The following is a 25,730-nucleotide window of genomic DNA, read 5'->3' as shown; positions in this document are numbered from 1 at the left end:
AAAAAAAAAAAAAAAAAGACAAAACCACAACCAAACTGTACATGCAAAGTTAGCACCATTAGCAGAGCACCATCAGGAATCAAAAGTCAATCAAAGATGTTGACCACATCACTGCCTGTCTGTAATGCATGTCTCTATGTAACTGTACCACATGCAGTGAACAGATACAGAGATGTGTGGTCGACCACAGAGAAGCTAACAGTGACTTATAATGAACGCAGCACCAATATGTTTAAGGAGCTCTATGCGACATTCAGAGCATTAATGAAGCAGCAAACAACAATCTGCTTGGTAAAGATATGGATGTGTGATGGCGTCCAGAGCAAAGAATGATGTCATGCTACATCTGTGTGTGATGTAATCTGAGCTTCTCTGTCTCTTGTTGTGGCAGATGGTCCAGCCGCACATGCCTGTTAGTGCATGTACGTTCATCCCACGGGCTATCATCACTGCTGCTTGAGGCCCTGATCACACAGAAAGTGTTTCAGCAGCTGGAGGCGACTTTTTGAAATTGTTTTTAATGAGAATGAAGCTTTTTGCTTTTTTTGCTGGTGGTATTCAATAAAAAAGGCAGTGCGCCAACCTGCAAAAAGCTTTCTGTGTGATCAGGGCCTCACACTGCCCTCATACGGTGGTTAGCGCTGATATTGGGACAGTAGCTCCCATGCTCTAGTTCCCCCCAGGATAACACTGTAAAGGCCTTTGCACACTGAGTCTGTTTTCTTTTGTCCAAAATTGTTGCACATCTAAAAATAAATACGTCACGTGCCAATCACGTTTGAACTTTCGTCCGTCATTTAGGATTTTGGAACAGGTTTGATTTTCTGCGTTTTTTGCTTCCGTCAGAGCCTTCAGAGACGTTTGACCAAGAGTCAGTGAAGAAAACGTGGCGGTGGGACTCAGCTGCAACAAGACAGAGGAACGGTGTGCACAAAATCATTTCATAACTCAAGTAGCTCACTTTCAACAGGTAAGATAGTAATATTCAGGTGGATGATGATGAAGAGGAGGAGGGGTGTGGACTGCAGACAGAATGTGGAGGGCAGCTCCGCCCCTTCATACAGCAGCAGTGCAAAATGCAAGACAGTCAGATAGGTAACTCCAGCGGAGAGAGGCAAAGGTGTCTTTTAACGTCGTCACGAATTGCGAATTTTCACAATGAATAAAACGCATCAGAATCAGTGTGCAATGGTTGTTTTTTTCCTAAGATAACGGATTATAAAAACTGACTCTGTGTGCGAAGGTCTTTAGCTCTGTTAGCACCGTTGCTGTTGTTAGCACTTCTCATGCTGTTAGCACCATTAGCTGCTAGCTGCCGGTTCAGCCTCCTCCATGTTGAGAGCCACATGCAGACAACCTCTGAATCACAGATACACTCTGAATATCATATAGAGCTCCTTGTAATTTTCAGTAAAGATAACATGATCCATTTAAACAATGAAAACACAGGTGAGCGTAAATCGTAGTTTAGCTCTACCTGAACAGTACTGTTGATGTTTTGAAAGAATTTAAAAAAGGTTTCATTAAAAAAATATCAAACATTTTAACAAAACAAAAGTACACTCATGCAGACTAATGGTTCATGTCTCACTGAGATTTAACAGACCACATCAATGGTGTTTGTGTATATGATACATAAACATTACTGCTGTTAACAAAATGTATAGCAGGGCAGCCAATAACAGCTGCTTTCAGTACTGGATAATCTGCCCATCACAATGTGATTGTTTTTGTCCAAACAGTGGTTTAAAATCCAAAATCCAACTTTTCAGAGTCCAAGGTGACAGAAAGAAACATTAAAGGAAGCACCAGTTGGATCTGACAGTGATAAAACACAAAGCAGGTGGTCCTGATACACAGTTAGGCCTCTGGTTACAAGTTCAAGGCTCACTGCTCTATTTAAGTAAAAAGTTTAAAAGCCTCCATCGCCATTTTTGGGGTGAGAATTGTGCAAAATCATCGTAATGATCCTATACGTCTCCTACATTAGAAGACATCGTTCACTATGTTTGTCAGACCTCTGCACTCTTGTCCTTATTACAGTAATATTGAAAACACTCACAACTGTTTGTTCTAAATGAGCAGACAGAACATATTTTTGGTATCAATTAGCAGTGCTTTAAACAGTAAAAATGTTAGCACCAATGCAAACCCAGTGTGGTAACTCTGAAACCCACTGGTGCACTATGGTCAGATGAATGTAATTAGGATAAAAAACATATTAAAAAGGATATTTAAAAAATCAGCTACTAAAAACAATATTAACATTCATCACAGCTAATGATGAACATAATTAGATCTGACTTAAAACCCCTGGTAGGGTTATGTAATAAAATAATAGAAAATAGAAACACAATCACGTAGAAAGATTTCATATTCATAAATTAAATACAGGATAAAAAATGAAACTGTCGATTTTAACCATTAAATCGGTGTTGAGGTAGAGACCTGAGGACCGAACCACGAAGCAAGTTCAACAGCTCTCATTGGGTTACTAACATGGTGATCCCGAATAACCAGTATCATGAGGCTGGTTATCAATACAAACATATTAATCTATCATTATAAAACAATGAGAAGGTATTTCATCCAATGATGATTGAGCTATTTTGGATTGGTGATATAATTAAAACCAGTTTAATTTAAAACTCTTCCTGCTGCCTTACATATATTACAATTATTATAATTATTATGGTAGGCAAAGTGATTATACTTTTCTATAAAAATGTCTCTATTGCAACTTTATCGCTTCATTGCACTCTCAGTAGCCCTTTTCACACTGCCTGTTCAAGGCCAGAATGTCACGCTGTTATTCCGCCTCGCCGTTCTGTATAAAAGGTGCGATCATGGAATGAGGAGAACAGAGTTGGCTCGTCTTTAAGCCTGCAGCGGAGGTAGTAACAGCGCCAAACTGATGTCTGTGTACAACAGACAGTCAGCAGGATAAAACCGATGTGACATTTTGATGACGTGTTGTGTGTGCAACACACCGTCAGGACATTTAAAATGCAGCTAGCAGGAGTTAGCAGCTAGCTTAAAGAGCAGCAGAAAATGTCCACTTGCTTCCGGAATACTGGCATGCTGTCTAAGATCACACTCAAGAGCAGCATTATGCTGGTGTTGTTTGGTTTTGTATTCAAAATAGCATAGGCAGTGTAATGAGGGGTCTTCATTACACCTCTATGGCTGTATTCCTGCGTAAAAAAGGCCTGTGTCAGGATCCTGTAGGAATGAATAATTTTTCCACTCAGCTGATTGGTCAGTGATGGAGCTGTTGGCGGGTTACCAAGGTGATATTCCTGATTACAGGTGAACCAGCTTTGTGACACAGGAAACCTGAGTTGAGCCCAAAGATAGCTGGATAACCGTCTGATCTTGCTTCGTGATTCTGGCCCATGTTCGGAGCAAAAATATTTTTTGATAACAGTAACATAATTTGTCAAAAGAAACCTGAAAAAAATTAAAAAGTGTCTGGTGATAGTGGCTCATGGATTACTGACAACTCACAGGATTAAAAGTAGCTCATGATTAAATCCTTCTAAAAGTCAAACTACTAAATTAAAAGTTTCAGGAAAAGACAGGAGAGTCTGAACTACCTAGTTATGCAGGGCGGGATAAGGCAGTAGGTTTACCGCTGCTGTTCAGTTCACAGACGTTATTCACATTCAAAATAATCCTTCAGCGGGGCGAAGAGGTGACGAATAACAGGAACGCTCCAGGAGCGACCCAGGACTTTCTGCCTCTGGTTCCGGCCCATGTTGTTTACGTCTGTGTAGTGTTTGGGGAAGCCAAAGATCCTGAAAGAGTCAACCAAGTGGAAAATGTTAATTACAAAATATGTGGTCACAACCCAGATGTGGCCTGCAAAAAATACATTTTCCAGAAATGCTCACTGTTCCATTTCAGTGCACCACAGGTAGTCCTCCTTGCCGTTCATGGAGACAGGTAGTGGTCCCATCTTCCCCTGCCTTATAGAGTTACTCTTTGTTGTGATGGTGCGGACTTTTTCAAACTGCAGGGAAAGATGACAAATCAGAATCAGGTTGTTTGTTCTTTAATACCACAGAGAATGCAACTCTATACCTGTTTTAAACAAGACAAAGTATAAAAGTATGACTGAAAACCAGTATGGCAGTATGGTGTAGCATTATTTATTATCATATTACATTTCTTCAGTGGTTCCCAGCAGTATTTAACAATAATTCTTTATGATAGCGAGACTAACTGATTAAAATGATTAGTTAAAGTTCATGCTAAAATTATGAAGCAATGAGTTTCCTAGTTACTGTAGCCTGCATAAGTGACACTGTGTGCTATAGGTCTGGTGGTGATGACTGAAACTCCACAATAAGGGACTGAAGAGCGCCCTACAAACAAACTCTACAGTTAAGACAGTCGCACTTTTAGTTCATAAACATAAAAGATCTCCCAACAGCCTATAATCAGATACAACAGTGTTTTCAAGGTGACATTGCTGCCATTTGTAATTATATCAAAGACACAGTTTTTGAGAAAACAGAATTCTTTGGAAGACTTTTAAAGACCCGCAGACACCATGTTTTCCTGTTTATATGGCTGCTTCAACAACAACAAACAACAACAGAGTGTACTCACTTTAGGTTAAATGGTAAATAGACTGCACTAATATGCTGTGAGCAACTTGAGGTCCAAGGACACTTCGATATGTGAGGAGCCAGAAATCGAAACTCCAACGCTCTGATTAATGGACGGCCCACTTTCCTTTCTGAGCTGTCACTATCGATCATATACACAGTAAACTAAAGACCCATTTCCACTGAGCAGTACCGTGCAGTTCAGTTAATTTCAGTACGCTTTTCTTTTCATCTCCACTGGGAAAAGTTGTGGATGGTGCCAATGGAACCGTTCTGTACCGTCCCCATTTTTGGTCCCCCCTCTGTTGGGGTACCTAGCACACAGATCTGGTACTAAAAGGTGGAGCTGTGAACACTGCAGTCTGATTGGTCAATAGAGGACGGTCACTCTGCTCAGGGCTGAGTTGTGGCTGGTTTTGAGGCTCATGTAACCACTGTTCATACCATGGAGAGTTTTATTAGTAAACAGTAACTATAAAATGAAAGGATGTTTTGCTGCCTCTCACAGCAGCTGGAGAAAAAAATAACTTAATTCACTGGGCCGACTGCCGGCGACTTTTAAGGTGGAACTTCAACTTGTAATGTTACTCAATGCATGAGATGACGACTTGAATCAGTCAACACACATTAAATATTCCATCTGACAACTCTGACCATTCCATTTGTTTTTATATGACATACACTTTTAGTAATGAGTGGATCTCTAGGTGTTGATTTATATTAATTTCTGCCAGGTTATGTGAACTGCATATTTTCTAATCCTCACTCCTCACACAGCAACACTAACCCCCTGAGCTTGCCTGACAAGGACTAAATGTGCAAACCCGCTATTTTTAAATATCCCATGGAGAGAGACGTTCACTGCAGCCTGTTTTATTTTGTTCAGAAAATGTCGGCGTGCACCCTCGTTCTGTGGACAATAAACAAGGTGCAGACTTCCCTCTATGTCACAGATAATGAGGAAATACAGTGAGTGCTGGACGGAGCAGTGAGTGACAAACGCCACGGTCTAGGTACCATGTCTGAAGGGTTACTTTTGGTTCCAAAGGTACCATACCAAAAGTGTTTGGTGGAAACAGGCTTAAATGCTCCTACCTTTGCCACACGTCCAACTTCCAAACAGTCCTGGAGGCCCACTTTATCATCCAGAGATGAGGCAAGAGGTCTAAAGAGAAATGCAGACAGGCATGTAAATGGAACACTTCTTTTTAAAGAACTCATTTTTTGTTTTCCAATGTGAGAATATGCATGAGGAGAAGGAATATGATTGTGTTTTAGTATGTACCTGTTCATGCCAGGAAGGTTTCCCCAAAAGTAGCGCGCTCTATGAGCAGGACTGACTTTGACTGCATCGATAAGAATCGGATTACACTGAAAAAGAGGGAGAACAATAAAGTTTAATGCAATCTGTTTCCTGCCATCGGACTGAAAGGATACTTTCACCTGTGATCAAATAAAATCACCTCAAGGAATCTGCAGATATCTGACTTGTCATTGGCACTCATGAAAACCACGTTTTCAAACAACCAGAAGAACGGACGGTCGTCATCCTCCTTTGGCTTCAACAGGGTCAGAAGGCGGTAGAACTCAAAAAAGAGTCTTCCAGTGCCCTCTGCAGGCAAACAGAGGTTCATTACAGAACATAAGGTGCTGAGTCCTTATTTCAGCCAGTATGTTATCAGGCACTCCTTGTTTGCTACCCTTCAGCTACCAAAATGCCTTTAAAAAGAAGCTTGGAGGCCGCATACCAAACAATCCTTTTCGAAGAGGGTTGACCATGGACAGGTCGTTACATGGACTGCCTCCAATCAGAAGATCAAACGGACCCCATTCAGCCACCTGCAACACAAAACTACAGAGTTTAATTTCATATCTTTATATTGTTTAGCCTCTTTGATATGACACAATCTTGGAATAGTTCAACTTATGTCGTTTGAGTTCAGGTTTGTGGTTAGTGAAGCACACATGCACTCCAGCTTGTACGCACGTGTTTCCTTGTGATGCTACGAACGTCGTTGACATATTCGATCTTTCCCGCGTGCTTGATCATCCCCACAGCGATTGAATCCTCACAGATCTCGGAGGCAATGTAGCGCTCAATCTTGAAGCCCAGGTCTTTGAGCACCAGGTATCCTGTCAAGATACAACAGTAGGTAAGAATGATACACAAATTTTATGCAGTGTAAACTCCATTACCATTTCCCTTATTAAAATTAGAGACTGTATAAAAGAAGTGAAAGAAGCCACTGTGGCATCACTTGTCAATGCCCAGAGTTTGGCATTTCAGCTGTTTTTTTTTACCCAGAAGTGGCCATTTTTTTTTTTGGACAAGAGGCTAGAGCTGTTGAGTAGAGGAGGGTGGATTTGCCTGAGAACCCAAGGACACCACCATGTGGCAACTTGTCAAACACAAGGTAGCATAAACCATACCTTGCTTATTGTCTCTTTGCCCTTTTACACCAGGGGCCTGTATCACGAAGCGAGATCAACCTTTCCTGGGTTACCCAGACCTATCCTGGGTTGACTAACCTTAACAATGGCAATCAGGATAATCGGTATCACGACGCTGGATATCAACTCGGTAACTCAACCCAGGGTTGCTTTATCAAGAGCCGTGAACACGCACGCAGCGGACCAATCACAATCATGAGAGAAGCGCAGCGTCACTGAGCGTCCTCACAGAGCACCGTATGTGAGAGCAAAAAAAGTATTTCTCGTGAGGATCAGAGATTAATTCTACTAAAATATGAGGAGGAGAAAAGCAACATTAGAGAAAAGGCCAACACCGTGGCAGCTGCAGGAGGAGGAAACATGCGTGGCAACGCATAATGGGATGAATAATGTTTAGTTTTAGTTTAGATTAGTTTATTTGCACATATGTTAAAAAAAGACAGTATAACATTTACAAGATTAAAAAAAGAAAAGTGCCGGAGAGGTTAGAAGCCACTAAAGGCTTATCAAAGAAATTCCCCTGTCAAAACATCAATGAAATCACTAATAGAGAAGAAAAAGAAACGGGTCAGGAAAGAAGAAATAGAGGAGGAGAGAGGGAAAAATCAAGACAAAACAAGGTAGCAAATAAAATGATGTGTAGGTTAAATTACTCATCACTGGTTCAAGTAGCTACAGTACCTGTACATCTGACACTGATCATACCCTTGAATCCCATGAAATCAATGCTGCGCAGATGAATTGCGTGTATTACAATTATCGTCTAACATCATTGCGTCTGATAAATTGGTCTTCTCATAACGTTATATATACTACAATAAAGCTTAAAGCTGACGCCACAATTAAATCATATCAACACCAAATTGATAGTCTGAATAAAATCATCTTGATATTGAGCTGTGTTAGAAATTAACAGCTGCGCAAAAATATATCTAGTCTCCCTCTTTAAAAAACAAAAAGGAAAATCCCTCAAACACCATGAAGTGTAGACATGGTAGGCTACTTTCCACATTTCCAGCAGCAAAGCTGTCAATTAGGCCCATTATCTTTAACAGGGATCATTTCCTCCAACAAAACAAGTGTTGGCACTAATTAATGGTGCTATTAAGTGTCCGCAAATGATCAGTTTCTTTCTTATGAAGGGGTGGGATGAAAGTTCGACTTCTTTCCACTCCTTTCTGAACAATCTTTTCATTGTCTGTTGTTGTTGCTTTCTTTTCTTTTTTAATGTTCAAAATAAACTTTAAAATCAAAATCAATCACATTAATTAAACTTCCCGTCATAACTGGGCTGCATTTCTGTCAGCCATCAACAGCTGATTGGCCAGTGGGTGGTGCTTTTTATAGGATAAGATTCAACCCTGAACTTACCTTGCTCTGGACCAGGATAGCCGTTCAGAGTAAGTTACCATGGTGATCTACCCCGATAAGAACTGAACCGGCTTCGTGAGACCAAAAACCCAGGGTTAACCCTGAAGTTACCTCGTTAAGACATTAATCCTGCTTTGTAATACGGGCCCCAGGTGTTGATGTGTTTAGGTAATATGAAAATAAGTGGACAGTTGAGACACATCGCCAGTCACACCTGTTTTATCGCGTCTCCACCCGACCACTTGGGTTCTGATTTTGTCACTGCCTATGTCACTTACGCTAAAAGGTCAAAGGGGCCCTTGCACACTCTCACTAGCATGCTTGCTAGTCATGTTAGCTGCTGTGTTGGTACAGCTGGAGACATGCTGGCAGTTGAATCAGCTCCTTCCACAGGGCAAAACTGTGGATGGTCATGTAACACTTAGTCCAACTCGTCATAAAATGGGCAAGCTATAAAGCATCAGTGTGCTGTCACCAAACCACTACAAAAGTGTTAAAAATGTGTCTCCGTGGTTGTTTACACTTGTATTTAGTGCTTTCCACTTGTGATGGGATCACCCAAGACACATGTTAATACCAGATGTAAACAGGCTCTATTTTACTCTAAATGGGACCATAATTTACAAAATAAACATCGTGCTCAGGGCGTTGGTGGCTTAGTGGTAGAGCAGGCACCCCATGTACAAGGCTGTTGCCGCAGCGGCCCGGGTTCGACTCCAGCCTGTGGCCCTGTGCTGCATGTCACTCCCTCTCTCTCTCCCCCTTTCACGCTTGTCTGTCCTATCGATTAAAGGCTAAAATGCCCCCCCCAAAAATCTAAAAAAAAAAAAAATAAACATGATGCTGTATTGAAGAAGACTTAAAACTAGCGACAGAGACCATTAAGTCACTATAAAAATGTTTACTAAGATAATAAATAAAGTGAGAAGCAGGGTAATTTTCTCGTAGACCTCTATACAATCAGATTTCTTTTTGTAACCGATGGAGTCACCCCCTGTTGGACACTAGAAAGAATGCAGGTTTGAGCCTACAGCTTATGGTATGGGCAACACATCAGAGACGAGATGCAGTGTCATGTAAGACGATGAACAAACCAGTTGCAATGCCGTCAAAAAGTGAGAGCACCCTGATTGGTCTGCGCTGATCAGCAGGGATGGAGGGGTAAACTCTGTGGGGCTCCTGTAATTAAAAATAAAAGACACAACTTTGAGTACAGCTGCACCGATTAGTTATAGAACAGCATATCCAGCAACAGACAGCTGTGAAACTTTCATATTAAGATACGTCTTCATGTACAAATATTTGCAATGTGGAGAAATGTAACAAATCAATAAATGTAATGTTTTCATCCTTGGTTGCAATAAACATGAGAGGAATAATTCTAATAGCCGCGACAATTACTACTGAACTACTCGATCAATGTTACTATATAGAAACTATTTTATTTATAACTGCTTAATTGTTTCAGTTATTTATCAAACTGACACACCTTAAATTAACTGTTTTAAGAGAATATGTACAGTATATATATGTTAGAGTGACATTACTTTTTACAGATTTTTTTCATAAACTTTGATGGCTACACTATCTCCGTTTTTTAAATTATTAATCTCAACCATGTTGTCATATAAACTTTAATGCCTGTGTGATTGTGTGTGTGTGTACTTCTGTGCACTGAGAGAATACAGTGTGGTACGTACAAACGCCATGGCGCTGTTGTTGACAAAGAAGTCCTGAACTTTGACACTCCAGTCTGGTCTGAGTTTGAGGTTTCCTTTGCACTGTGACGGATTGCACATGAAGCACCTCCAGGGATCAACATCTTTCAACTTGTCAAAGGTTCCTGGTCCCACCAGGATTTCCAGACAGTCCTTACAGAAACATCTGGGAGAGACAGAAAACACCCGAGAACACACATGTGAAAAAGAAAATGATAACTGTGCAAGAAGTTGAACTTTATAAAATGATGGAACTCTGATGTTCATTCAACAACAAATGCCTATAAACCCACGTAGACATCATATAAAAATGCTCTTTATAACTCCAGAACTTGCCTTAGAACCATCAAATATTTAAGTTTTCTTAAGTATTAAAGTCATCCGGTGATAGCTGTCTGTACATTTTATGGGTACATTGCAAACAGCTAATTATGCATACCTTTAACAGTACTGTATGTCACAGTCAGAGCATTAGTGCAGCAGTGAACCACTTGTGTCAAAATTTAGTGGAGTAATGGCTTCCTGAGCAGAGAACAAAATCATACTACATCTGTTTGTGTTGTAATCTGAGCTTCTCTGTAGTTTGTTGTGGTAGACCTGTTTGGCAGTGCGTGATTATTAATGCACATATTTGTTTCCCACTGGCTAGCTCATCACTGCCGCTTTGCACTGCCCTCATACGGTGGTTACTACCCATCCTCCGGTTCTGTCTCGGTTGACACCGTTAGCTCCATCAGCACTGTTGCCTTTAGCACTAAGCCTGGAGGGGATCATGTGTTTGGTTGTGTGTATCTATCTGTCTGTAGCTAATCTCACAAACTACTGGACCAATCAGCCTAATATTTTGTGTGCACATTACTGACAGTATGCTGAAGGACCTCTTGGGGTTGCAGTGATTCAAAATTGATGAAAAGCCAGTTGTATTGACTATTTAATGGCATGATTAACTGCTGACTGCTTACTCCTCTTAACCAGCCAGTAGGGGTCACAAGTTTTGTTGCAGGCCAAAATTTAGCCTTCGTCATGGGTCAAAAACTGACATTGACAAAAAAGTTTGGACTGGCAATTTGAACCAGAGCATCTGCAGATTAATTCCATACCTGACATGTAAGGATCCACTACAGTTAGGCATGATATGAGATGAATGAGTCAATTGTTTTTCTTATTGTCGCTGCCATCTTGACTAGGGGTGTTGCAGTGGCAATTCCACCACCTACTATGGCTGTGACCTGGTTTTGTTCATCCGCCACACGGTGCAATACCACAACAAGTTTCAGAAGCTTGCCTGCCTGATTTTGTAGACTTGCAGATTTTGTTGTTTTGGGTCGCTTTGTCCTTGATATTTGTGCTTCCACCCTCGGTGAGTAAGTAGGCTATGTACTTAAATGGTTTTTTTTGGACTGTTTTAATGGTGATTAGCTTTTGGAACGCTTCTGAAATGCACCGTACTGTATCTGCTGGAATTATAAGGATTGTCCAATGTGGCCACAGTTGGCTCCAGCAGCCACCTGGCCACCTGATGGAGATCTGCACTCTAGGTGCACTTTTCTAGTTTACACTGTTTATGGAGTTAGCACTGTTAGCTGCTAACCCCCAGCTAAGCCACCTTTTGCATAGAGCCTCTTTCATGATGCCAATTTGCCAAATGTAATAGTGTAATTTACTGAATCAATAGCATCGTTTCACTTTCTGTTTACATCCTCCAAAGCATTGTGAGAACTGCAGGAACCAGAGGGAATGGGCAAACTGCACAAATTGCAGCAATTGCCTTGATTTTATCTAAAGGGGGCTACAGTGTTGGACTCTGATCCACCTGATGCTATTCATAATGGACTGTATGGTGATGGGAGGTCAAAGTAAAACATCTTCAGCAGGCATTCTCAAGTGTTTCAAAAATAAATCTGCATTAAAAGTTGATATGAATTGTCAGTTTAGATTTGTGTGTCATGGTTTGAAATATTAAAGAAAATCACACCGAAGGCTTCAGTGATAAACAATAAACATCAGTATAACAGCTGAGCAGTGTTTACCTGCAGCAGCTGGCGTTGCCACACAGAATGACCTCAAAGCCGGCACAGCACACGGTGCAATACGACTGGTAGCCATCTTCATCGTAGCGATACAGTGTCTCCGAGAAGTTTTCCTGCAAAAAGTGACAAGGTCGTTTTGCAGCATTTGGGATGTTAATGGCAGCTGTGTTTCAGATGGGGGTTAGACATTCACAAACTGGACTGGGATGGAGGAAAGCAGACCACCTACAGCAGACAGAGATAGATTGTTGGGTTATTAGATTACCTTGCATCTTAGACAAAGACCACCTTCAAACAAAGGGTGCTGCACTTCAATCTCAGTCGATCCACAAGACAAACAAAAATCTGAAATAACAAACCGTTACCTTAAGATTAAGAATTTCATGATTATTATCAAAGAAGATTTTAAATCAGAAACTTCTTCAATATACTCGCACAAAACTTACGTTCAATTGTTTTGCCTTTCCCTTTGACATTTTCTCTTATTGATTCTGTAAAGAACAATATTAAAACAAATCTCAAACACTGAAAACACTGATGAAATTATCATAAAAGCTATGACTGAATCTAGGAGGTATTTTTTTTGTTTTCATAAGAGTCTGATGTCATGTTTGTGCAATAAATGTGGACAAAAATACGTACCTCTGTTGTAGATGATGGCAGGAGCAGTTGCCTTGTTTTTAAAAACATATTTCCTTTTTGGAGGAGGCTGGTTGTCAGACACAGCAGAGTCAGAATCTTGATGTGCACCAGCATCTTGAAGACCAGGAAAAGATGGAATCAAGAGGAATTGTTTTTACACATACAGCAACACTGTCTGAACCAGCCTCTACCTGGGGCGTCTGTAAATCTAGTGATTAAAAAAATAAGCAAACGTTTGTAAATGTGGACCTACCAGGAGGAACGAATCCTTCAGGTCCTGTTGGCAGAAATCCTTCAGAGGCCCATTCCAGCATCAGCTTCAGCTCTTTTTCTTTATTTCCTTCCGCCACAGCAAAAGACTTCCCACATCGCTCACCTGCCAACTGCAGATTACGAACATTTCCTGGCACTGAGTTAACACATTCACAGAGTTTCGGAGCAATCAGCTTGACACTGTGATGCATGAAATATCTTTGATGTAGAGCAATTACTGGCCACGATATTCAGTATTTTTAGGATTACTGGATTCTTTTTTTATCTGATAACTGATAAAATAAATCAATTAAAATATGTGCCACTTTGGCTCTGATGCAGATGCATCAACATCCTGTTCACAGCACTGTCTGATGGTTTACACATCGCTCCTGTCAACACTGAGGCTGCTGTGCCACAGCCAGCAAAGACGAGCACAGACCAGAGATGCCCTGGTGAGTGAGTGAAGCTGTGTGTCAACCGTAAGGCAGCAGATATTACTGAATTTGTAATAAACATGACAATGACTCTGCAAAAATGCCCAGTGTTTCCAGTGGTAACATTCTGACACTAGAAATAGTAGTTACTGAATGTAAATTCAGTTGTATGGGTACAAAAACTGCAAGGAGATGAAAAGGGAGTTATACAGTGCCTGGACGCGGATGACAGATGTGACCGTATGCTTTTACAAACTTCAAATAAAATGTTTTGATGGACTTTTTTTTCTTTGCAATGTACTTTCACCGGCCATGTTATCAGGCACACCTGTTCAACTGCTCATTAACACAAAAAGCAAATCAGCCAATCATGTGGCAGCAACTCAATGCATTTAGGCATGCACTGGCTCACCAAAATTCGACAACTGGAAAAACGTTGCCTGGTCTGATGAGTCTGGGTTTCTGCTGCCACATTCAGATGGTAGGGTCAGAATTTGGTGTAAACAACATGAAAGCATGGATCCATCCTGCCTTGTATCAACAGTTCATGCTGGTGCTGGTGGTGTAATGGTGTGGGGGAGATTTTCTTGGCACACTTTGGGCCCCTTAGTACCAACTGAGCATGGTTTAAACACCACAGCCTACCTGAGTATTGTTGCTGACCGTGTCCATCCCTTTATGACCACAGTGTACCCATCTTCTGATGGCTACTTCCAGCAGGATAACGCACTATGTCACTAAGCTCTGACATCGCCTCCCATCAGCTCCCTCACAGTACTGCCACACACACTTGAACTGTTGGCCATTTGTGTGCATCCAGTGGACGCCACTGACTCACCTGCTCTCTGCTTCGGTGTGCTACACCAAGTGCTTTGGACTAAACTTGTGTCTTGGAAGGTTCCGTGCCAACAAATTAACTCTCACTCTCACTTTTCACAATGACAAGTGGTTTCATTAAAGACTATTACAAACTGTGTTTCTGTCTTCTGTGCTGCCATTGGGTTCAGACCACACCCGTGACAGTTACATTGGTGGGCGACAAAAAAGTTGCAAAGAGGATGTGTAGGTTGAGAACTTGCACAGAAAAATCCAATTTGAGGAACAGGATGTGTAACAATGTTCTGATTTAGTTACAGTTTTAGTTTCTTACCTCAATGATCTGGTAGATGGCTTTCTTGTAGACGGGCAAGCTGGCAAAGGAGTTTTTACAAAAGCACTTAGTGAATAAACGAAATGGCATCAGACCCTCGGTGTAGATCTGAAACAGGTAAAAACAAGGACATGAAAATCCAGTTCAAGATGTCATGTGTTTCTGTAGCTCAAGCACATCTACTAACCTCAGAGAACATCCCGTCTCCGAACCACTCCACCCTCCGCATTCCTGGGGGAGCTGACTTGGTTTTCCAAGGCATCACCATCCCAGGCCAACAAGGAAAGCCCTTCACTTTCCCCCACACCAGCTCTCCTGTTGGAAACCCTTTCCCATCCTGGAGACATTAAAAAAACAAAGAAAAGCACAGATGATTCAAAACTATATTTTCATCTAAGAAAAAGATTTTCTACTACATGATGTTTGATTGGCAGACTATGGGAACAACTGCATTGTGGGATCCTTTCCGTAGGTGTTACATTACCTGGTAGGCCTCTTTCCGTCGTCGTCTTGGTGTGGGTTTACTGGATGTCTCTTCTGCCTGAGAGTCAAATACATTTAGAATAGAGTCAAAACATTTAAGTCAAATATAAAAGGTAGTTCAGGTGAAGATATGTGTATTTAAAAAGCAAATGCATTACTATTACTGCATTTGATGGTACATAGTTCTAAATTTACCACCAATCATTTACATAGTTGTTTTTTAATTTAATTTCAGGTGACATGGAGAAGAGAATTTGCGAAAAACAAGAAGCAGCTGAGCCTTCATCATTGCTCAGATATGAACATTTAGTTTGTTCAAAGCAGTATGACATACTGAAATATAATGATTAATCAAAATGGAGGAAAAAACATCTTTTCCACTGTGGTCTCAAGTTAAATGATAAACTGAAATAAAACATGGGAGTCAGTATTATTAGTATTATTATTAGGAGGCACCACGTGGACAAAGTGACTGACGAACCTGAAATGTAGGTGTGTTAGCGGTGGGATCAGCTTCTGATGGATGCATTTTTCATGTTTTCATTTGTTAAGCTCAGAGTCTAAAGGGAAATCCACCCAGGAAGTGTTTTTGATGTCCATCACTCAGTCATTTCACAGAACAGACGTGCTTATTTTATGTTAAATGTAACATAGTAATGTAACATAATGAAACCTAAACCTTGTATATACTGTGCAACTGTGGACTGTCACAGATGAAAGATGACAAAGTGAAAGAAAGGTGGTGATATCTTTGGTGGTTTTGTGGTTCGAAAATGCTGGCCCTGTGTTGCACAGTGAGAGGGATTCAAGGATGGCCATTATCATGGTCTTGCGATCAAAGACAGCCTGAGATAAAACTCTGACAGTGCCAGAAATTTGGGGTGACCATCTAAGTGTGTGACGGCTGTTACGACCTACATCTTCTAACCAACAGACATGCAGCTTGAAATGACGCACTGATTAGTGTGATAATGCCAAATGTTAGTTGGCCTCTTTTCCCAAGCCACGGCCTCATCACATTATCATCCTCTTCCTCAGACTTTTTCGACACACATAAAGGCCACTATAGCAAGTGCTTGAATCATATTTGTTTTCACTTTTTTCTTATCCCTACAGCGTCACAGATGGATGACGCACACTGATGATGTTTGTAGAGTGTAATCCGTCATAGGCGTTGTCATCCTACAGTCTGCATATGTCAAACTTGATGTCGTACCCAAGTTTATAAGATCCATGTCCCTATAAGATCCATGTCCCACAGCATAGGCAGCACTAAACTTATAAGATTGCTAAAATCTCACAGTCTATAAGAGCCTTATTCAAAAGGATTTAGATTTGATCAAATGCTATCAAGCTTCAGCCCTAGTTGTAATCACACAATCAGATACTCATGCTTGTCATTGTGCCAGATGCTCTTGTTATAGCTAGTATAAAATAACAAACCCTCTCATTCACATTTTTGGCCTCGTTTTGGAGGTGTAACTGCAGAGTGACAGACACACCACCACACAAGTATAAATGCTCACAACGGCGTATGCCATGTGAGTAGGCTAAGACATAGGCTCTGCATAGAGCTGATGCACAAGTATAAATCCGTCTTTAGAGAGTTGACGATGGCTGTACTCATTTATGTTGTGCTACTGTGCATGAAAGCTTCAGCTGGTAGTATACTGAGTATACCTACCGCCTCATCTTGGGACTCCGGCTTCTTATGAGCACCTACGGGGCTGGACCAGGTGCTAACACCAGCCTGAAACACTGTACGGGCCTGAGGCTTCTGGCGCAAGCTGCTCTCCCAGCCAAAACCTCCCCTAATGGCCATCTGAGAGACAACACACTCTCATTACACACTCAAATATAATGCACATGTAAATGCACATCAAAACACACATACTTGCCTTCCTTGAGGCATAGACTGCACCGCATCATATCAGTGATCATGTTTGTCATAAAAAATAAAGATGTACGCAGAAGGCAAAATGACCGTTTGTAGATGAGAGGGAACACAAAGAGCGAATTATGATGCAGCCAAAGTATGTTTCTGTGTTGTTCTGACTTACAGTGTAGTTGTGTGTATACAGCTGACCGTATTCATGGTCAAATAACAGACATCACAGCTGTATTTGAATTCAAAACAACCGAGTCCTACTTGTCATTAAAAAGCCATTTTCACCACAATGTTTCTTTCTGACGATCTTTTACCTCTTTCCACGGGGTGCCATTCTCGCCAGCATGTTCTGTGGAAGGAAATAAAAAGTATTTTAGTACGTTTAAGTGTTTCTGACATGTTAGTTAAAACTAGAAATCTGGAAAATTACGTGATCCACAAGCTGATGCTCATTACAAAATATTTTTTTAAGGCTTGTATGTTTTACTCATCTCAAGCTCGACTAAAACGTACTTCAATTCACAAAATAGATTTGTAAGAGTTAAATTACAGTTTCATAAAAACATATTTGGAATTTTTCTTTTAAAAAGTGTAAATTCTGCAAATTAAAGTAAACTTTTTTTTTACTTACCATGTATCTTTATAAGGCGGACTTCACACGGCCTCAAATTAAGGCCATTCAGTTCTAGAAAATAAGATAAAGGTGTGAATAAGGTGGGATCCAATGCATTGACTTAATGCAAATATAACTTCCTTGTTTAATTTACCAGATGGACTTTGTTTCTTCGTATTTCTAGTGCGAATCGGGGTGCTGCTGGTGTTGTCAGAGAGGAGGCTGTCAGACGTGACTTCAAACTCACTTTCTGTTAAGGTTTCATTCTCAGACAACAGTGCAGCATCTTCTTTCTCTAGCACCTGAGAAATGAAATAAAGCAAGTGCCAAGAAAGAATTTAACACACAAAAACTTAACATAGACAAAAGATATTGATATAGCACCTCAATTTACATACCTTACAAATCTGCTTAGCCTCAAGTGGAGGGCAGGGGAAAGACAGCATGGTCAAAACAAGCTTTCTAAAGAGTGAGGTTGGCTTGGTGTCCTTCAGTACGCTGGCCCAGTGTTTCTCTACTGAGACCTCGGCTGAGTTGTCGTCCTCTCCCTCCTCAGCCTTCTGATACTCAAGGAATTCACTTGTGAGCTGGCTGACCTCCTCAGGGGAGCTGCAGATTCCCAGCTTGGTCCCAAGCTCCCCAACCACTTCTCCAGTCACCTTCACCCTGCTCTGCGGGTTCAGCAGCTGAGCTATGCTCCTGAGCACCTCATCGTCTAGAGGCAGCTTCTCTGCAATGCAACCTGTGAGTCCGATGTAGAAAGACAACACCTCCTCTTTAAACAGTGGTAGAACCTCTGTAGCCTCAGGCTCATTCAGGAGGTCTTCCACAGCTTTCCCGCCCAGACTGAGTTCAGGGCTGGACAGGTGGAATTTCTTGTCCTTCAGGATGTCAGCATCGTGTTCTTTGAGGAAGCGAACTGCAGCTTCAGGATGAAGGAAGTAGGAGGTGTAGGTACACAGCAGCCTACTGGCTTCTTCTAGGATGAGCAGCATATCAGCCCGGGTAGCTCCCTCCTGGGTCTGCAGATGCTTTCGGAAACTGAGCAGAGGCTTTAGAGCCTGCTCCAGGAAGATATATGTTGCCCTGACTTTGGGATCCTGCAGCTGGGAACAGATTAACTTGGCTTTGTCATCACCCTCGTTGCAAGACTTAAAGTACGTTATGAGATCTGTCCATGTTTCCAAGAGTTTTGAGACTAACTGGCAGAGCATAAGGCAGCTGTTGTAGAGATTAAATGATGAACCCTCCACATTAGTATCTGAGCCAAAAAGAGCCTCGAGGATGTCATTCTTGGTAGAGCAGGAGGAGTGGTGGGCATGGATGTCTACCATCAAATCTTGGAGACTGTTGAGCTCCTTAACACCTGCAAAACAAGCAGCATCTGTGATGGCATTCAGCCCTCCAAAGGCTACTATGTTCGAGTTGAGTTCCCTGAGCTGTGAGCAGATCTGCTCAGAGGCTGCACCATTACCATCAGAATAAACAGCGGCAAGATTATCTGTGTGTAACCCAAATTTCTTCAAGGTCTCCACCACCGTTGGTGCTGTTTGACCATCCACTGACCGAAGAGCATCAAGGAATCGGATGAAGTGCCTGGAGGTTTCAACATCAAAATACCCAATAAGGACCACAGAGGCAACGTCATCCTCTCCCAGGGTATTCCCTTCATAAATATACACACTATACGGAGTGTGTTGGCCAATAGATCCAATGTCTTTGGAGTACTGCAACGACCTTTTACAGCCTGCAAGTCTGGACAGTTGATCACCATTAGCAGAGGGTTTACTCTGCAGGCCAACACCACTGTAATTATGTGCCCTTTTCTTGTGTTTGTTTGTTGCCTCATGTCGCCTGAGTTCAAAAACGCCTTTCTGATATGTCTTCAGGTTTTTCTTGCAAGAGCGGCAGAGTGTATATTCCTCTCCAAAAGTACTGCGTTCAACCCAATCAAACATGTCCTTCCACGTTTCAGAGAAAGGGAATTCTCTAGTCTTTGCAGTGCTGATCTTCTCTGTGCCTGATTCCAGTTTAGGTTTCTCTAACAAAGTGAGAGAAAAACATTATTACAGCACAGTAACTATAAATGTGGTGACAGAAACACGCCGCCTTATTTTATTATCACAGAGATAGAAAATGTTAAGATACCTCTAAGCACCTCGGGAGGTACAAAAATAGGGCTGATATCCTGGCTGTTCCGAGCTTTCACAGGGTCATATTCTTCATTTTTCCCTTTTGTGGTGTAGAAATTTTTGAACCACTTCAGAATGTCGAAGTTGCTCTTAGAATCCCCTTTTATGAGCTCCTCTACTGGAATCGACTAAACCAAGAAAAATAAATGACAAAATTTAGAAATGAAGATAACTTTCATCTTGAACATCAGGGATATAGTTTAACAGTTTCATCAACACATGAGATGATAATTAAAGACTGTGGCTAGCTCAGCATGAAGACTACAAACAGGGGAAAACAGCTGGCCTTGCTCTGTCTTAAGGTACAAGGTCTGCTTATCAGTATTCTAAATAAACTGTAATCTGCTCTGCTAAAGAAAAGGTACATACCTTTGTGATGCCGCTCTTGCTGAGGGCCTCAGTGAGGAGACTGAAGTTGTGCTTACAATCATCCTCATCCTGTGCATCAAACTTCACCTTGGTCAAGTCAACAGAGCCAGGAATAACCCAGTCCATGATCTGACAGTGACACGCCCCTGAGGGATCATGCAGAAAATAAACACAGACCAGAAAGTGTTGTCTGTGAAAATTGAAGTAAAGATACTCTTGTGTTGTTTTTCAATAGCAGTGAGAGTATTGTGCAGAGCTGGGCTGTGGGTAACCATGACCATTCAAACTATGCTGGTGTGGTGCAGGCTTTTTTTACACACAGCTCTTCATCTAACAGCTCGCTGTGGCTGTTTCTACTTGTTCATTAAGATCTCCCACTGACTCTCACAGCAATTAAGTGACAAATACATTGCATTTAGCCATTTCACAATAAAAGCCTCCTGCTAGTTTGCTGATGGAAAACTTTTAATGTGAAGTAGTAGCAGGAAATGTGCAAGTAAAATACAGTGAAATAAGGTTGATATCTGAAAGTATGAACATGAATGTGTGAAACTTAACTCCAAATAAAATACATTTAGTGACAAGTCACAAAGGTACCGCTGTACCGTTGCACTGCATTATATTAAGTGTTAGCCCGAGGACATTTTTCAAGCAGTGCTGCTGCTAAGTGCATGTGGGGGAAACACTGATATTGGCTCATAGTGATGAATCACCTGAACCCGTCTGCCGCACATCTTTGAAGTTGGTCTTCAGCAGGTTGTTGATCCAGGACACCACATAATAGCGGCTGCTTTTATCACGGAAGGATTCAGGGGTCACAACTGCTGTGCTTTCCATCTTGCAGCAGTCTAAGAAAGAAAACTAAAATTAATCATTTCATAAACAAAAGCATTATTATCATCATTAACTCATTATTACGAATATAATTCATTTTACATTTTGATCTACACCAAACATAAAATCACAACATTCTTTAAATTTTGACCAGAGGCTTGTACTACGAAGCCAGTTCAACTTCGCCTGAATAGCCTGTACTACAAAGCTGGTTATCAACTAGTTCAGTCAACTCTGGGTTTTCCTATCCAGCCACGAGCGCATTCATGTGAAAGAGGCGGGGGTGTTAATTACGAGTGACATTGTCAGAACAATGAATGATGAAACAGTACTGAAAGTGCCTGGAACTGTGGGACAGTAACATGTCAGTGGTGTGGGATGTAAACAATACTCTGTAATCCTAAAACAGAAAATACAGAAAAGATTTAAACATTATCCAAAAATTAACCTTCAGCCGATACTTAAATTACATGCAGGAATCACAGGGCTATAGGCCTATGTGACATTAGTATAATGTATTTTTTGCTGTTGAGTTGGTTAATGAATATGTCACATAAAACAATTCAAATAATGTTCCTACAATGCAGTAGCAGCAGGTGGAAAAGTAACCTGTAGTTAATGACTGATGAGGTCTACCTGACCGAAATGTGGCATTTACAATAACAGGAGCCAATTAACAGTGTGTGGATTATTTTACTAATAAAATATTATCTGTTTTATCCTAGTTCTCATCACGTAGATGTCTCATGTTATTCTGAGCTGCAGTGATGAATCAGAGTGTAAAAGTAGCAGCAATGTCCAGTCACTGCAGACCTAAGTAAACTATGCGTAAGTTAAAATACAGCTAAAATCATGTGTTTGGTTTTGTAGATGATCTCTGTTTGTTAGAAGATCTGTTCAAAACCAATGGAAATAGAGCCCTGGAACAATGAAACGATTCCAATGACCTACAACAATAAAGAGTAAAGGCTCCTCTTTTTCTTTTTTAACCTGTCTCTTCGGACATTTGTCCATGGATTCTTTTTTCTTAAGCGATCTAATTGGTCAGAGGTCGGGTTGTTGACAGGTTGTGATCCGATACACTGAAGTTAACCTGCTCTGGAGTGGGTTAGCTGTTCAGCATAAGTTACCATGGTGATTTAGCCTGAAAAATACAGAACCAGCTTCGTAGTACTGAAAACCCAGAGTTAACCTTGAAGTTACCTCGCTAACTTCAAATCCTGCTTCGTAGTCCAGGTCTCAGGCCATCCACTAATGATGAGCAATTTGATCCCAATTACTATAATTAAATCACAAGTCTCTCTGCTTGGATTTATCTTTAACCATCACACCCAATTCACTGTGTCTCATTACTTTTTATTAGACACTGGCAGGAAGTTTTAAGAATGCAAAAAAAAAAAGACAAAATCTCATATTATTTTGTAAATAAATGGAATGTCTGAGTGTTTAATTAACTGTCTTGTATTACACTTATGTTTGGTTTGTTATATTTATCTGTTATACAGCTTTGTACAAGTCCTGTGTTTAAATGTGCACCCCACACCGGATGCGTGAGCCAACACCACCACCACCACCACCACCAACTGGCCTACATCATTCATTCAACACTGACATACAGGCTATGATCTCCAGCTTAGTTTTTATGTCATGTATGACCTTCCCAAACTTAAAAAGGTACATTTCATATTGTTATATATACAGTCTATGGTTTACCCCTACCCCACGCTGACTTCCTGGGTGGGGGAAGGGGATGATACTGTCCCAGTGGGTGGGTTCTAATCTCCTATTGTCTGACAGTGGATGATCAAAGCTGAGTGCTTTCTGTCAAATAATGGTAACATCTGCATCTTTTGGTTGTATCTGACTGTTTTCTTGTCATATATACATTATGAGCTGAGCTATGGCTGAATGTACAGGACACGAGCCACGTTGCTAAAGCACCCTCCCCTCCCTCACGTGGTGTACTTTTTTGCCGCGAATGTTCCCCAGTGCACCGCACGCACCGACAGCGGCACTTGAGCTTTAACATCAGATCATGTTAGTTTACTTACAGGTAAACAAATACAATGCACCACAAGTGGTACAGTTACTACCACGCAGACCGGCATGTGCAGTTCCATTGTCAGGGATTGTCTTTCACTAATTTCGTGCATGGTGCAGAGGATCTCACGAGGGATATTTGTGTTTTAACACTGTGTTCAAACAAGAAGCAAAAAGTGATGCATTCACATTCCAACAGCCGTTACAGACGTTGTAATTGCAGGTGACAAACCGCGCATACGCACGGTATTACAGCAGCCGACATAGATAAACTAATTGAAGTCAATGGCAGTCAGATGAGGAAGTCGAAACCTCCCGGCTCCCTATCCATTCTGCTACTATCAATGTGGGTTTGCCGGTCTTTGTGCTGGGAGCCCACACAAGGTTGGATTTACAACAAACCAGGACAATAAAGACTGTAACATCATCACCCTGTGTGTATCATCCGCTAACCGCTTTTATTACAACCAAAAAAAGTCTCAATACAATATAAGCGGTTGGTTTTGTGTATAACGTTACATAATAGATTGACCGTGTATTGACTTACCTAACCGGGGATGCTCCTACTGACTCCTGCTTCTGCCCATTGGGCTCAAGCAGATCGTCCAGACTGGTCACGCCTCTTGAGGAGGAGCCGGAGAGCGTTGCTAGGAGGAGGAGGGATGTCCCGAAGCCTACGCTTGGCCTGCTGCCCCCGAAGCCCGGCTCTGGATAGGACGGCCGATGCTGGAGGCCGTCCCGTAATAGGACATCGAATAATTCTGTGCCCGGGATTATGAAACCTCCACCCATGCCGAAGTGAACACAACGTACCCACTAACACCAATACTCTAATATTCCGCTATATTGCTCCACTGAAATGTAAAAATACATATCTCGTCAATCTACAGCTAGTCGGGGAAAAAAACCGTTAACCAAGCCAACTCAGTTCTGGTCTTATTTCTAAAAATACACCACTGCACAGGCCTGACACACCTACCATTCGCCCGCTAAAGGTTATCGCAGTTTGATTAATAATTAATCATTAACACGATGCTAGCGCCGCACGGCAGAGAAAGCACCCATAAATTTCTCACCGATTTTCAGTTAGCGACGAACATGCTAGCTCACCGCTTCCGGTGTAACGGTAACTAGGCCGTCGTCGAGGAATGCTTAGGCTAGTTATTCCTCTAAAAGAAATGTCCTATAAATTGGGTAGCGACATATTATAGTGATAAAATAAAGGCAAACGCAATACAGTCTAACGGTACCGTACTTAACCGGAACAGGAGTGAGCTAATGGCAGTTAAAAGGCGTTTTTCGTCGAGGAACACGCTAACATTATAGCAACACCAATATAGCATTATCTTGCTTGAACACACGGCGACTGTTGGTTTGTTTCTGTTATACTATCTAACGTTCAAAATGGTGACTACTGACACAACTATCAAACTCGTGACCAGCCGTTTATCACACGCCGTTATGATACACAAGATACCGTTTCACTAACATGGCGGCTGTGTCGCAATTACAAACACTTGTCGCCTGTTTATCAGCCTGTTTCCACCATGAGGCCTGTCTGCATTGTATCCCGTTGTTAACAGTGTCATGGCGCCCTATCAGGCCAATAGGTGGACGGAGTGTCACAGCACTGAACGACCGACAACACGGCGTTATCACGGTGAAACTTTAACGGTTGATGCGGCCTCGTGAAAGAAACTGACGGCGATACTCAACTGCCAATAGAGCAACCTAGTGCAACCAACATGGCTACTATCGCCATTTTGTGTAGCAGGGAAAGTGAAACCTATACTCTCTGAACCATAAGTTAGGAGTCACTCAAAATGACACCGAGGCCTAACATATCAGTACAGGAACACATTATGTACTTTTACTGTTTTAAAACAAAAATGACTGCAAAGCACTTTTGTAACTTTGATTTGAAAGGTATATATATATATATATATATAATTTCTGCCACTAGTGGAGGATGATCCACTAAGCATACGTTTTTTCTTGGATTTGGTCTTATTTGGGATATGACTTCCATGGACTGTCGAGAAACCTTATATTCATGTCCTCTACATTTTTATGCAGTGTTTCCTCCATATCTGCAGCCACTAATTTCTGTACCAACAGAGAAGAAGCCTGGTTAAAGACCCTTCCACCGGTTCCAGACTAAATTTGGCGGAAGTGTGTCTAAACTGATGCACAAGACATCAAGAAATATTTCCGTTTGATGAAATGGTGCAGCCATAAAACATGGAGTGCTTGGTTTGAATATCGATGTTAAAATCATACCCTAACTTAATAAGAGCTGGGATAAGATGTAGTACTACTGTCGGATGGAGTGAAGATTTATTTATTTATTTATTTAGCCTAATTATTTGCAACTTTGAAGTCATTAAGCTGAAATGTAAGGGTAAAATCAGGGTGTAGGCTGTTAAAAAGATGGATGGTAAACATTAGAGGTCCAGCTGCTGTAGGTCCAAGAGATACTGCACAAACTCGCTGGTGGTGTAGTGGTTGATGAGGTGGGTGTACTACTAGGTGGATGGATAGGGTACCCAGGAGGACGTGGTTATACTCTCCTACATGTTCCAATAGCTTTTTGACTGATAGGTGAGTATACTGTAAACAGCAAGAAACAGAGGTGGGTGTACCCCAT

General features: G+C 41.4%; 1 protein-coding gene across 1 annotated transcript; it reads right to left on the bottom strand.

The window, feature by feature from the left end:
* Positions 1 to 24,684, bottom strand: dnmt3ba (DNA (cytosine-5-)-methyltransferase 3 beta, duplicate a). The gene is made up of 26 exons (XM_049581200.1): positions 23,631 to 24,684; positions 20,923 to 21,057; positions 20,210 to 20,355; positions 19,797 to 19,968; positions 18,047 to 19,689; positions 17,803 to 17,950; positions 17,667 to 17,720; positions 17,350 to 17,384; positions 16,832 to 16,969; positions 15,149 to 15,205; positions 14,852 to 15,001; positions 14,665 to 14,772; positions 13,079 to 13,208; positions 12,826 to 12,939; positions 12,630 to 12,674; positions 12,449 to 12,528; positions 12,184 to 12,296; positions 10,136 to 10,319; positions 9,530 to 9,614; positions 6,601 to 6,746; positions 6,362 to 6,452; positions 6,077 to 6,225; positions 5,899 to 5,984; positions 5,709 to 5,778; positions 3,894 to 4,012; positions 1 to 3,797 (listed from the first exon to the last, which is right to left on the bottom strand). The coding sequence occupies exons 2-26, from the start codon at positions 21,044 to 21,046 to the stop codon at positions 3,656 to 3,658; spliced, it is 4,329 nt and encodes a 1,442-aa protein (XP_049437157.1). The 5' UTR covers positions 21,047 to 21,057; positions 23,631 to 24,684; the 3' UTR covers positions 1 to 3,655.
* Positions 24,685 to 25,730: the final 1,046 nt, after the last annotated feature.

This window comes from Epinephelus fuscoguttatus, linkage group LG7 (assembly GCF_011397635.1).
Source record: "Epinephelus fuscoguttatus linkage group LG7, E.fuscoguttatus.final_Chr_v1".
Lineage (NCBI taxonomy): Eukaryota > Metazoa > Chordata > Actinopteri > Perciformes > Serranidae > Epinephelus > Epinephelus fuscoguttatus.
The sequence above is the reverse complement of the archived record's forward strand: the minus strand, read 5'-3'. Positions and strand labels throughout refer to the sequence as shown.